The 15,441-nt window shown below is 41.4% G+C and overlaps 1 protein-coding gene across 2 annotated transcripts in view; it reads right to left on the minus strand.

The window, feature by feature from the left end:
• Window positions 1-211: 211 nt before the first annotated feature.
• The window catches only part of LOC106590681 (procollagen-lysine,2-oxoglutarate 5-dioxygenase 2), a 131,877-nt gene continuing 116,647 nt past the window's right edge, over window positions 212-15,441 (minus strand). For both annotated transcript variants that reach the window (XM_014181840.3, XM_014181839.3), the window contains 5 exons: window positions 13,724-13,789; window positions 12,239-12,343; window positions 4,933-5,079; window positions 2,370-2,495; window positions 212-2,105 (listed from right to left, as the gene is read on the minus strand). In XM_014181840.3, coding sequence (XP_014037315.3) covers window positions 1,950-2,105; window positions 2,370-2,495; window positions 4,933-5,079; window positions 12,239-12,343; window positions 13,724-13,789 — 600 coding nt within the window. In that variant the 3' untranslated portion in view covers window positions 212-1,949. The remainder of the gene's footprint in view (window positions 2,106-2,369; window positions 2,496-4,932; window positions 5,080-12,238; window positions 12,344-13,723; window positions 13,790-15,441) is intronic.

Genomic DNA, 15,441 nt, shown 5'->3' on the forward strand with positions numbered 1-15,441 from the left:
TCCAAAGTTGGTTTTTAATGAAACAATGCAGAGTAAAAGAGAATTGAATGGTTTTGACTGATGGCTTCAAGATAATAGAAGTTAATCTTACAATAGAGGGGGAAAAAATGTAAACCTGTGTTCTTCACCCATCCTACTCTACGGTCTTTCAATGGGGATCCTTTCTCAAAAGACAATGTGACTGATGGAAGTTAAAAAAACACTTTTCATGTTGTTTTTTTTACAACTTTATTACAGTTCCATCCATTTCACAATAAGTTAAGCACTTGAACTGGCTGAGGTTCAAAGTTCATTCACAAACAACTTTCAGAGAAAGTAAACATCTCCTGTGGTGTGCTGCGATGTAAAAAAAAAACATTTCAAGTAAAACATTTTGACAATATCCAACTTCATTCAACCAGAATTCATATTAAATTATTCTGTAATTCATGTTTTTATCTGGTGTGCAAAAAAAAAATATATATATATATATATTTCATTGGGCATGTCGGTCGTATTATCAGGTAACAAACTGCAACCCAACATTCTTAAAAGGGGTGGACAGAACATGGATGGACAATGGTTTTAAAACTACACTTTAAAGTACAGGTTAACCATACAAACAGGTAACTGAGCTAAAATGGTTAAAACAAGCTGCCTGTTGGCAGAATAACCTTTAACACATATTTCCTTTAGATTATGGGTGGGATTAATGACTAATTGTTCAGGATTATGGGTGGGATTACTGACAAATTCATCAGGATTATGGGTTGGATTACTGACTAATTGTTCAGGATTATGGGTGGGATTACTGACTAATTGTTCAGGATTATGGGTGGGATTACTGACTAATTGTTCAGGATTATGGGTGGGATTACTGACATTGTTCAAGATTTTGGGTGGGATTACTGAGTAAATGTTCAGGATTATGGGTGGGATTACTGACTAATTGATGAGGATTATATGTGGGGTTACTGACAAATTGATCAGGATTATAGGTGGGGTTACTGACAAATTGATCAGGATTATGGGTGGGATTACTGATGAATTGATTAGGATTATGGGTGGGACTGGTGACTAATTGTTCAGAGTCATGGGTGGGACTAGTGACTAATTGTTCAGGACTTTGGGTGGGATTACTAAGTAATTGTTCAAGATTATGGGTGGGATTACTGACTAAATGTTCAGGATTATGGGTGGGATGACTGACATGTATTAGGATTATGGGTGGTATTACTGATAAATTGATCAGGATTATGGGTGGGATTAATGTTCAGGATTATGGGTGGGATTACTGACTAATTGTTCAGGATTATGGATTGGATTACTGACTAATTGATCAGGATTATGGGTGGGATTATTGACTAATTGATCAGGGTTATGGGTGGGATTACTGACTAATTGATCAGGATTATGGGTGGGATTACTGACTAACCGTTCAGGATTATGGGTGGGATTACTGACAACTTGATCAGGATTATAGGTGGGATTACAGACTAATTTGATTAGGATTGTGGTTAGGATTACTCATTAATTGGTTAGGATGTATGGGTGGGACTACTGACTAATTGATTCGAATGATTAAACTCTGAGTGATGTGAAGTATGAAGGCTCTACTATATTTGACCTGAAATGCAGATGGTGAGCTACAGCCATCATGTTAAGGCACCACACTCTGTTTGACAGAGAGTTTCAAATGAAAGTGATTGTCTGACTCTGGCATGACCTTACCCACAATTCCTTTGCGTCTTGTGTTCTTTTCAACAACAGCAACAAAAAAAAATGTGTTTTTTTTTTTTTTCAGGGGGGGGGGGGGACAGTAAATTGCATCCGGAAAATGTCATGATCACAACATCAATAAGGCACTGCATCATTAAGACCAAAAAAACTGATCAAATGAACAACAAAAACAACAACGATTTTTTAATTTTTTTTTTAATGATAAAATGCTACTGTAGAGTGTAAGGTTTTCAAGGGTCGATGAAGGAGACAGCGATGTAGCGTGTTCCGTTGGTGGTGGGCAGGCCTTCGTGGAGGTGCGTCAGACGGCCTGGGTGCATAAAACTCCAGCCCTTCCTAGGAGAATCTACTGAGCAGTTATACCTGTGGAACCGACATCCACCACCCTGGAGAGAGAAAGGGGGAGAGAGAGAGAGAGAGAGAGAGAGAAACACAGCACCCAGTAAATATCTGTGTGTAACTGTATATTTTCATTGGGTGCTCTACTGTGGACATGCGATAAGTGGACTTTTGTGTTGAGATACAATGTCTTACCTGGAAGTCAGTTCCTGTTTTGAGATTCAGTACAATGTCTTACCTGGAAGTCAATTCCTGTGTTGAGATTCACTACAATGTCAGTTCCTGTTTTGAGATTCAGTACAATGTCTTACCTGGAAGTCAGTTCCTTTGCTGTTGAGAGCAACGTTGATAGTGAATGTGGAGGAGTCATGATGGGGTCTCAGGTATGCCTGCCTGCCAGGGGTGTACTTCACAACAAAGTTCATCACTGCATAGCCCTGCGAGAACAGCCCAAATCACACATTTACATAATATCTTTCACCATCTCTTAGATCTTCCCTGGGTGAAGATAAGCCCGAAATGACATCATGTCTTTCATCATCTCTTAGACAGTATCTGCTGCTCAACCTATAATCAGTGAAACATTGTAAAAAGTTCAGTCCGAAGTGCTGGTTAGTAGGGTATCTGTGATGCGCAATTGTCATCATGCACTGTTTTAATAGATAATGTAATATAATATATGTAATATAATAGATGTAATATAATAGATGATGTAATATAATAGATGTAATATAATAGTTGATGTAATATAATAGATGATGTAATATAATAGATGATGTAATATAATAGAAGATGTAATATAATAGATGATGTAATATAATAGATGATGTAATATAATAGATGATGTAATATAATAGAAGATGTAATATAATAGATGATGTAATATAATAGATGATGTAATATAATAGATTATGTAATATAATAGGTGATGTAATATAATAGTTGATGTAATATAATAGTTGATTTAATATAATAGATGATGTAATATGATAGTTGATGTAATATAATAGATGATGCAATATGATATATGATGTATTGTGGTAGATGATGTAATGTAATAGATTATGTAATATAATAGATGTAATATAATAGATGATGTGTTACAATAGAATATAATAGATTATGTACTATAATAGATGTAATACAATAAATATAATATAATATATGTAATAAAATATATGTAATACATTATATGTAATATATTATCTGTAATATAATAGTTGATGTAATATAGTAGTTGATGTATTATAATAGTTGATATATTATAGTAGATTATGTAATATAATATATTATCTAATGTAATAGATTATGTAATATAATAGTAGATGTAATATAATAGATGTAATATAATAGTTAATGTAATATAACAGTTGATTTAATATAATAGATGATGTAATAAAATAGATGATGTAATATAATAGATGATGTAATATAATATATGTAATATAATAGATGATGTAATATAATAGTTGATGTAATATAATATATGTAATATAATAGATGTAATATAATAGTTGATGTAATATAATAGATGATGTAATATAATAGATGATGTAATATAATAGTTGATGTAATATAATAGATGATGTAATATAATAGATGATGTAATATAATAGATGATGTAATATAATAGTTGATGTAATATAATAGATGATGTAATATAATATAATAGTTGATGTAATATAATAGATTATGTAATATAATAGTTGATGTAATATAGTAGATGATGTAATATAATAGTTGATGTAATATAGTAGATGATGTAATAAAATAGACGATGTAATATAATAGATGATGTAATATAATATATGTAATATAATAGATGATGTAATATAATAGTTGATGTAATATAATAGATGTAATATAATAGATGTAATATAATAGATGTAATATAATAGTTGATGTAATATAATAGATGATGTAATATAATAGTTGATGTAATATAATAGATGATGTAATATAATAGATGATGTAATGTAATAGATTATGTAATATAATAGTTGATGTAATATAATAGATGATGTAATATAATATAATAGTTGATGTAATATAATTGATGATGTAATATAATATAATAGTTGATGTAATATAATAGATTATGTAATATAATAGTTGATGTAATATAATAGATGATGTAATATAATAGTTGATGTAATATAGTAGATGATGTAATATAATAGATGATGTAATATAATAGATGATGTAATATAATAGTTGATGTAATATAATAGTTGATGTAATAGAATAGTTGATGTAATATAATAGTTGATGTAATATAATAGTTGATGTAATATAATAGTTAATGTAATATAATAGTTAAAGTAATATAATAGATGATGTAATATAATAGATGATGTAATATAATATATGTAATATAATAGTTGACGTAATATAATAGTTGATGTAATATAATAGTTGATGTAATATAATAGATGATGTAATATAATAGATGATGTAATATAATATATGATGTAATATAGTAGATGATGTAATATAACAGATGATGTAATATAATAGTTGATGTAATATAATAGTTGATGTAATATAACAGATGATGTAATATAATAGTTGATGTAATATAATAGTTGATGTAATATAGTAGATGATGTAATATAATAGTTGATGTAATTTAATAGATGATGTAATATAATAGATGATGTAATATAATAGATGATGTAATATAATAGATGTAATATAATAGATGATGTAATATAATAGTTGATGTAATATTATAGATGATGTAATATAATAGTTGATATGATGTAATATAATAGTTAATGTAATTTAATAGATTGTGTAATATAATAGTTGATGTAATATAACAGATGATGTAATATAATAGTTGATGTAACAGTAGTTGGAATCATTGCGTACCTTGGTGTAATATCCGGAGAAGACTTTGAGAGTGACGGGGGATATGAACTCTCTGATGAAGTGCAGCCACTCCTTATCGTAACCGATCTGCTTCATGTGGATGTCATCAGTCGGCACGGTCTCATAGCCGCCGGTGATCCGCTTGTCCTGATACGGAAGAGAGAAACCCAGGAAACAAGAGAACAAGTGACGGAATACATTAGCCAGAAAAACCTCGTCCTCCTCTCTTTCTGTGCTGTGTGATTCTACACCTGCATTGTTTGCTGTTTGGGGGGTTTTAGGCTGGGTTTCTGTGCCAGCACTTTGAGATATCAGCTGATGTAAGAAGGGCTATATAAATACATTTGATTTGATTTGATGGTGTGTGACTGCTGTCTCCAGGGTGACGGTTTGGGATGATGAGGGATGAGTGGTGCGTGGGGTTTAATAAACCGGTCTCTTTTAAGATGAATGACTTGACTCAGCAGAGACCAACCTGATGCCCCACAGCCTGAGAACGCCGGGATCTCAATGCTTAATAATGTTTGTGTTTTTTTTTGTGTTGTGTGCTGCGCGCTGTGTGTGAATACATCCACTACACTACTTTGATACGCACCAGTAGGGATTAAGAAGTGAGTGTAGGCTCATTATGTCTGAGATTATGGACTGGTTATCCTTTAACATTATGCTGTGTGTGACTGCTGTCTTTCCATCAGCCCTATGCAGTGGTGTAGTGGAGCCTGGAGAAGTGGAAGTATACTCTAATTTAGCAAAAAAGTTCCCAAACAGCCCGCCCAGCGAAGGAAACGCATTCTGTGTGAAAAATTCTGTTTTCCTATGTTTTTTTTAATGAGTTTTCCTATAGATGTTCCAGATTTCCACACTCAAAATCACACTATTTTTAATAGAAAAAACCCACAATTTGTTGATCTAAGTTCACAACAACGCTTAAACCACATCAATCTGATTGGGTGGGGCCTGTCAGGGCCTTGTTCCCCAGTGGGTGGGGCCTGTCAGGGCCTTGCTCCCCAGTGGGTGGGGCCTGTCAGGGCCTTGTTCCCCAGTGGGTGGGGCCTGTCAGGGCCTTGCTCCCCAGTGGGTGGGGCCTGTCAGGGCCTTGCTCCCCAGTGGGTGGGGCCTGTCAGGGCCTTGCTCCCCAGTGGGTGGGGCCTGTCAGGGCCTTGTTCCCCAGTGGGTGGGGCCTGTCAGGGCCTTGCTCCCCAGTGGGTGGGCCTGTCAGGGCCTGGCTCCCCAGTGGGTGGGGCCTGTCAGGGCCTGGCTCCCCAGTGGGTGGGGCCTGTCAGGTGGGCCTGGGTGGGCCTGTCTCCCCAGTGGGTGGGCCTGTCTCCCCAGTGGGTGGGCCTGTCTCCCCAGTGGGTGGGGCCTGTCAGGGCCTTGTTCCCCAGTGGGTGGGGCCTGTCAGGGCCTTGCTCCCCAGTGGGTGGGCCTGTCAGGGCCTGGCTCCCCAGTGGGTGGGGCCTGTCAGGGCCTTGTTCCCCAGTGGGTGGGGCCTGTCAGGGCCTTGCTCCCCAGTGGGTGGGGCCTGTCAGGGCCTGGCTCCCCAGTGGGTGGGGCCTGTCTCCCCAGTGGGTGGGCCTGTCTCCCCAGTGGGTGGGCCTGTCTCCCCAGTGGGTGGGGCCTGTCAGGGCCTTGTTCCCCAGTGGGTGGGCCTGTCTCCCCAGTGGGTGGGCCTGTCTCCCCAGTGGGTGGGCCTTGCTCCCCAGTGGGTGGGCCTGTCAGGGCCTTGCTCCCCAGTGGGTGGGGCCTGTCAGGGCCTTGTTCCCCAGTGGGTGGGCCTGTCTCCCCAGTGGGTGGGCCTGTCTCTCCAGTGGGTGGGCCTTGCTCTCCAGTGGGTGGGCCTGGCTCCCCAGTGGGTGGGCCTGGCTCCCCAGTGGGTGGGCCTGTCTCTCCAGTGGGTGGGGCCTGTCAGGGCCTGGCTCCCCAGTGGGTGGGGCTGTCAGGGCCTGGTTCCCCAGTGGGTGGGCCTGGCTCCCCAGTGGGTGGGGCCTGTCATGGCCTGGTTCCCCAGTGGGTGGGCCTGGCTCCCCAGTGGGTGGGGCCTGTCAGGGCCTGGCTCCCCAGTGGGTGGGGCCTGTCAGGGCCTGGTTCCCCAGTGGGTGGGCCTGTGTCCACCCAGACCCATCAATGTACAATCTACGCCCCTTGATGAAAACACCACACGATGACAATTGCGCATCACAAATAGCCTACTAACCAACACTTCGGATTAAACTTTTTACAATACCTGGTTTCCGTACCCGTGGTTGCCTTAGTTAGCATTTACTGGTAGATATCATACATTAACTGGTAGATATCATACATTAACTGGTAGATATCATACATTTACTGGTAGATATCATACATTTACATTTACATTTACATTTAAGTCATTTAGCAGACGCTCTTATCCAGAGCGACTTACAAATTGGTGCATTCACCTTATAATATCCAGTGGAACAACCACTTTACAATAGTGCATCTAAATCTTTTAAGGGGGGGTTAGAAGGATTACTTTATCCTATCCCAGGTATTCCTTAAAGAGGTGGGGTTTCAGGTGTCTCCGGAAGGTGGTGATTGACTCCGCTGTCCTGGCGTCGTGAGGGAGCTTGTTCCACCATTGGGGTGCCAGAGCAGCGAACAGTTTTGACTGGGCTGAGCGGGAACTGTGCTTCCTCAGAGGTAGGGAGGCGAGCAGGCCAGAGGTGGATGAACGCAGTGCCCTTGTTTGGGTGTAGGGCCTGATCAGAGCCTGAAGGTACGGAGGTGCCGTTCCCCTCACAGCTCCGTAGGCAAGCACCATGGTCTTGTAGCGGATGCGAGCTTCGACTGGAAGCCAGTGGAGAGAGCGGAGGAGCAGGGTGACGTGAGAGAACTTGGGAAGGTTGAACACCAGACGGGCTGCGGCGTTCTGGATGAGTTGTAGATATCTGGTAGATATCATACATTTACTGGTAGATATCATACATTAACTGGTAGATATCATACATTTACTGGTAGATATAAGTTGAAAGGTCTTTCTTACCCTACCGGCTACCGATGTCATTTATTCTGTGAGCTGCTCCATAACCTCTCTGGGCTAGGCGGGACGAATTCGTCCCACCTACGTAACAGCCACTTGAAGCCTGTGGCGCGATTTTCAAAACCTTAAAAATCCTATTACTTCAATTTCTCATACATATGACTATTTTACAGCTATTTAAAGACAAGACTCTCGTTAATCTAACCACACTGTCCGATTTCAAAAAGGCTTTACAACGAAAGCAAAACATTAGATTATGTCAGCAGAGTACCAAGCCAGAAATAATCAGACACCCATTTTTCAAGCCAGCATATAATGTCACCAAAACCCAGAAGACAGCTAAATGCAGCACTCACCTTTGATGATCTTCATCAGATGACAACCCTAGGACATTATGTTATACAATACATGCATGTTTTGTTCAATCAAGTTCATATTTATATCAAAAACCAGCTTTTTACATTAGCATGTGACGTTCAGAACTAGCATACCCCCGCAAACTTCCGGGGAATTCGCTAACATTTTACTAAATTACTCACGATAAACGTTCACAAAAAGCATAGCAATTATTTTAAGAATTATAGATACAGACCTCCTCTATGCACTCGATATGTCCGATTTTAAAATAGCTTTTTGGTGAAAGCACATTTTGCAATATTCTAAGTACATTGCCCAGGCATCACGGGCTAGCTATTTAGACACCCGGCAAGTTTAGCACTCACCATAATCATATTTACTATTATAAAAGTTTGATTACCTTTTGTTGTCTTCGTCAGAATGCACTCCCAGGACTTCTACTTCAATAACAAATGTTGGTTTGGTCCAAAATAATCCATCGTTATATCCGAATAGCGGCGTTTTGTTCGTGCGTTCCAGACACTATCCGAAATGGTAAAGAAGGGTCGTGCGCATGGCGCAATTCGTGACAAAAAAATTCTAAATATTCCATTACCGTACTTCGAAGCATGTCAACCACTGTTTAAAATCAATTTTTACGCCATTTTTCTCGTAGAAAAGCGATAATATTCCGACAGGGAATCTCCTTTTCGGCAAACAGAGGAAAAAATCACAAAGGCGGGGGCGGTCGGGTCACGCGCCTAAGCCCAGTGTCCCTTGATCGGCCACTTGAGAAAGGCGATAATGTGTTTCAGCCTGGGGCTGGGATGACGACATTCTGTTTTTTCCCGGGCTCTGAGCGCCTATGGACGACGTAGGAAGTGTCACGTTAGAGCAGAGATCCTTAGTAAAAGATAGAGATGGAAAAGAAGTTCAAGAAATGGTCAGACAGGCCACTTCCTGTAAAGGAATCTCTCAGGTTTTGACCTGCCATTTGAGTTCTGTTATACTCACAGACACCATTCAAACAGTTTTAGAAACTTTAGGGTGTTTTCTATCCATATGTAATAAGTATATGCATATTCTAGTTACTGGGTAGGAGTGGTAACCAGATTAAATCAGGTATGTTTTTTATCCAGCCGTGTCAATACTGCCCCCTAGCCCTAACAGGATAACAGAACCAGTTGAGACCTGCACACTCCTGCTGCCTACATTTTACATTTTAGTCATTTAGCAGACGCTCTTATCCAGAGCGACTTACAGTAGTGAATGCATACATTTCATTTCATGCTTTTTTTTTTTTTTTTGTACTGGCCCCCCGTGGGAATCGAACCCACAACCCTGGTGTTGCACACACCATGCTGGCGTTGCAAACACCATGCTCTACCAACTGAGCCACAGGGAAGACTAAAGAAGATAGTGTGTGTGTGCTGCGCAGCATTTCAATATATTTTGCGGTCTTTGTGCTACTTTGTGCTTGATTTCTCTATTGTACTACATGACTGATACATTGTATACCTCCACTACACTACTTTGATACGCACCAGTGATGTATAGGCAATGCCCACTGAAACTAAAGTGGGTATATACGGTTTATACCTGAGTATACCCTCCGCTACACCACTGGCCCTTCGTGTTTTACAAAAACAGGTGCTCTCTCCTACATGAGTGAGCTGGTATAACGGTTGCTGTCCTTTCAGAATCATTATCCTGTCATCACTGAAGGTCTATTGGTTCACCCACTGAAGATCTATTGGTTCACCCACTGAAGATCTATTGGTTCACCACTGAAGGTCTATAGGTTCACCTCTATTGGTTCACCACTGAAGGCCTATTGGTTCACCCACTGAAGGCCTATTGGTTCACCCACTGAAGGCCTATTGGTTCACCACTGAAGGCCTATTGGTTCACCACTGAAGGCCTATTGGTTCACCACTGAAGGCCTATTGGTTCACCCACTGAAGGCCTATTGGTTCATCACTGAAGGCCTATTGGTTCACCACTGAAGACCTATTGGTTCACCACTGAAGACCTATTGGTTCACCCACTGAAGGTCTATTGGTTCACCACTGAAGGCCTATTGGTTCACCACTGAAGGTCTATTGGTTCACCACTGAAGGCCTATTGGTTCACCCACTGAAGGCCTATTGGTTCACCCACTGAAGACCTATTGGTTCACCACTGAAGGCCTATTGGTTCACCCACTGAAGGCCTATTGGTTCACCACTGAAGGCCTATTGGTTCACCACTGAAGACCTATTGGTTCACCACTGAAGGCCTATTGGTTCACCCACTGAAGGCCTAGTGGTTCACCACTGAAGGCCTATTGGTTCACCACTGAAGGCCTATTGGTTCACCACTGAAGACCTATTGGTTCACCCACTGAAGGCCTATTGGTTCACCCACTGAAGGCCTATTGGTTCACCACTGAAGACCTATTGGTTCACCCACTGAAGTTCTATTGGTTCACCACTGAAGGCCTATTGGTTCACCACTGAAGGTCTATTGGTTCACCACTGAAGACCTATTGGTTCACCACTGAAGGCCTATTGGTTCACCACTGAAGGCCTATTGGTTCACCACTGAAGGTCTATAGGTTCTCCCACTGAAGGCCTATGGATTCACCACCACACAACTTTACAGTATGTACTATGTTATTAACAACTTTACAGAATGTACTATGTTATTAACAACTTTACAGTATGTACTATGTTATTAACAACTTTACAGTATGTACTATGTTATTAATTACTTTACAGTATGTACTATGTTATTAATTACTTTACAGTATGTACTATGTTATTAATAACTTTACAGAATGTACTATGTTATTAATAACTTTACAGAATGTACTATGTTATTAATAACTTTACAGTATGTACTATGTTATTAATAACTTTACAGTATGTACTATATTATTAACAACTTTACAGAATGTACTTTGTTATTAACAACTTTACAGTATGTACTATGTTATTAATAACTTTACAGTATGTACTATGTTATTAATAACTTTACAGAATGTACTACGTTATTAATAACTTTACAGTATGTACTATATTATGAACAACTTTACAGAATGTACTTTGTTATTAACAACTTTACAGTATGTACTATGTTATTAACAACTTTACAGTATGTACTATGTTATTAATAACTTTACAGTATGTACTATGTTATTAATAACTTTACAGAATGTACTATGTTATTAATAACTTTACAGTATGTACTATATTATGAACAACTTTACAGAATGTACTTTGTTATTAACAACTTTACAGTATGTACTATGTTATTAACAACTTTACAGTATGTACTATGTTATTAATAACTTTACAGTATGTACTATGTTATTAATAACTTTACAGAATGTACTATGTTATTAATAACTTTACAGTATGTACTATATTATTAACAACTTTACAGAATGTACTTTGTTATTAATAACTTTACAGTATGTACTACGTTATTAATAACTTTACAGTATGTACTATATTATGAACAACTTTACAGAATGTACTTTGTTATTAACAACTTTACAGTATGTACTATGTTATTAACAACTTTACAGTATGTACTATGTTATTAATAACTTTACAGTATGTACTATGTTATTAATAACTTTACAGAATGTACTATGTTATTAATAACTTTACAGTATGTACTATATTATGAACAACATTACAGAATGTACTTTGTTATTAACAACTTTACAATATGTACTATGTTATTAACAACTTTACAGTATGTACTATGTTATTAATAACTTTACAGTATGTACTATGTTATTAATAACTTTACAGAATGTACTATGTTATTAATAACTTTACAGTATGTACTATATTATTAACAACTTTACAGAATGTACTTTGTTATTAATAACTTTACAGTATGTACTATGTTATTAATTACTTTACAGTATGTACTATGTTATTAATTACTTTACAGAATGTACTATGTTTGACCTCTGACCTCGTGGCTGCCTCCAGACCAGGACCCGTAGTGTTCCATCTCCTCCACCAGCTCATCACAGGCCCGCTCCGTGAAGACCGGGAACCAGAACACATCTGGACACGGCTAGAGGAGACACACACAGACAGTTAGAACTAAAGAGGTTCAGCAGACACGGACAGATGAGACATTAGGAGACACAGAGAGATGAGACATTAGGAGACACAGAGAGATGAGACATCAGGAGACACAGACAGATGAGACATGAGGAGACACAGAGAGATGAGACATGAGGAGACACAGACAGATGAGACATCAGGAGACACAGACAGATGAGACATTAGGAGACACAGAGAGATGAGACATCAGGAGACACAGAGAGATGAGACATCAGGAGACACAGACAGATGAGACATCAGGAGACACAGACAGATGAGACATTAGGAGACACAGAGAGATGAGACATCAGGAGACACAGAGAGATGAGACATCAGGAGAAACAGACAGATGAGACATCAGGAGACACAGACAGATGAGACATCAGGAGACACAGAGAGATGAGACATTAGGAGACACAGAGAGATGAGACATTAGGAGACACAGAGAGATGAGACATTAGGAGACACAGAGAGATGAGACATCAGGAGACACAGACAGATGAGACATTAGGAGACACAGAGAGATGAGACATCAGGAGACACAGACAGATGAGACATCAGGAGACACAGAGAGATGAGACATCAGGAGACACAGACAGATGAGACATCAGGAGACACAGACAGATGAGACATCAGGAGACACAGACAGATGAGACATCAGGAGACACAGAGAGATGAGACATCAGGAGACACAGACAGATGAGACATCAGGAGACACAGACAGATGAGACATCAGGAGACACAGACAGATGAGACATTAGGAGAAACAGAGAGATGAGACATCAGGAGACACAGAGAGATGAGACATTAGGAGACACAGAGAGATGAGACATCAGGAGACACAGACAGATGATACATCAGGAGAAACAGAGAGATGAGACATCAGGAGACACAGACAGATGAGACATCAGGAGACACAGAGAGATGAGACATCAGGAGACACAGACAGATGAGACATTAGGAGACACAGACAGATGAGACATCAGGAGACACAGAGAGATGAGACATCAGGAGACACAGAGAGATGAGACATTAGGAGACACAGAGAGATGAGACATCAGTAGACACAGAGAGATGAGCTAGAGACATGTACTGAGTCCCTGAGGACCTCACTCTGAGATCCACGGCTAGAGACACGAGATCTGGGCTTTGACTTGGCCAATCCATAACCCTCCATTTCAATAGGACTGAGATCTGGGCTATAACTCAGCTCCTCTGTTGTAGCTTTGCTTGTGTGTTTTGGATAATTTGAGTCGCAATATGTAAACAAAAATTTAAAAGAGCGCTTTCCAAAGGGTGTACTTACTTTTTCACATGACTGTATCTCCGTAACCTAAGACATACGCACCTCTTCCAGGTAGTTCTCTGTGAAGATGCGTGTGTAGTTAGGGTGGATGTATTTCTCCTTCCAGTCCTGAGAGAGAGAGAGAGAGAGAGAGAGAGAGAGAGAGAGAGAGAGAGAGAGAGAGAGAGCGAGACAGAGAGACAGAGAGAGAGAGACAGAGAGAGAGAGACAGAGAGAGAGAGACAGAGACAGAGAGAGAGCGAGAGAGAGACAGAGAGAGAGACAGAGAGAGAGACAGAGAGAGAGAGAGATGGTTAGAATAGTGGTCCGTTAGTCTCTTAGGCTGTTCACTGACCTGCATACCTCACAGCTAATCCTCTGGCACCCTGCTCTCACCAGACACCCTCCTCTCACCAGACACTCCCAGACACCCTGCTCTCACCAGACACCCTGCTCTCACCAGACACTCCCAGACACCCTCCTCTCACCAGACACTCCCAGACACCCTGCTCTCACCAGACACCCTCCTCTCACCAGACACCCTGCTCTCACCAGACACCCTCCTCTCACCAGACACCCTGCTCTCACCAGACACCCTCCTCTGACCAGACACTCCCAGACACCCTGCTCTCACCAGACACCCTCCTCTCACCAGACACCCTCCTCTCACCAGACACTCCCAGACAATCTCCTCTCACCAGACACTCACAGACACCTTGCTCTCAACAGACACCCTGCTCTCACCAGACACCCTACTCTCACCAGACACTCCCAGACACCCTCCTCTCACCAGACACTCCCAGACACCCTGCTCTCACCAGACACCCTCCTCTCACCAGACACCCTCCTCTCACCAGACACTCCCAGACACCCTGCTCTCACCAGACACCCTGCTCTCACCAGACACCCTGCTCTCACCAGACACTTCCAGACACCCTCCTCTCACCAGACACTCCCAGACACTCTGCTCTCACCAGACACCCTCCTCTCACCAGACACCCTGCTCTCACCAGACACCCTCCTCTCACCAGACACCCTGCTCTCACCAGACACCCTCCTCTCACCAGACACCCCAGACACCCTGCTCTCACCAGACACCCTGCTCTCACCAGACACCCTCCTCTCACCAGACACTCCCAGACACCCTGCTCTCACCAGACACCCTCCTCTCACCAGACACTCCCAGACACCGTCCTCTCACCAGACACTCCCAGACACCCTCCTCTCACCAGACACTCCCAGACACCCTGCTCTCACCAGACACCCTCCTCTCACCAGACACCCTCCTCTCACCAGACACTCCCAGACACCCTCCTCTCACCAGACACTCCCAGACACCCTGCTCTCACCAGACACCCTCCTCTCACCAGACACTCCCAGACACCCTGCTCTCACCAGACACCCTCCTCTCACCAGACACTCCCAGACAATCTCCTCTCACCAGACACTCACAGACACCCTGCTCTCAACAGACACCCTGCTCTCACCAGACACCCTACTCTCACCAGACACTCCCAGACACCCTCCTCTCACCAGACACTCCCAGACACCCTGCTCTCACCAGACACCCTCCTCTCACCAGACACCCTGCTCTCACCAGACACCCTCCTCTCACCAGAAACCCTGCTCTCACCAGACACCCTCCTCTCACCAGACACCCCAGACACCCTGCTCTCACCAGACACCCTGCTCTCACCAGACACCCTCCTCTCACCAGACACTCCCAGACACCCTCCTCTCACCAGACACTCCCAGACACCCTGCTCTCACCAGACACCCTC

Source organism: Salmo salar, chromosome 29 (assembly GCF_965601325.2).
Source record: "Salmo salar chromosome 29, fSalSal1, whole genome shotgun sequence".
Classification (NCBI taxonomy): Eukaryota; Metazoa; Chordata; class Actinopteri; order Salmoniformes; family Salmonidae; genus Salmo; species Salmo salar.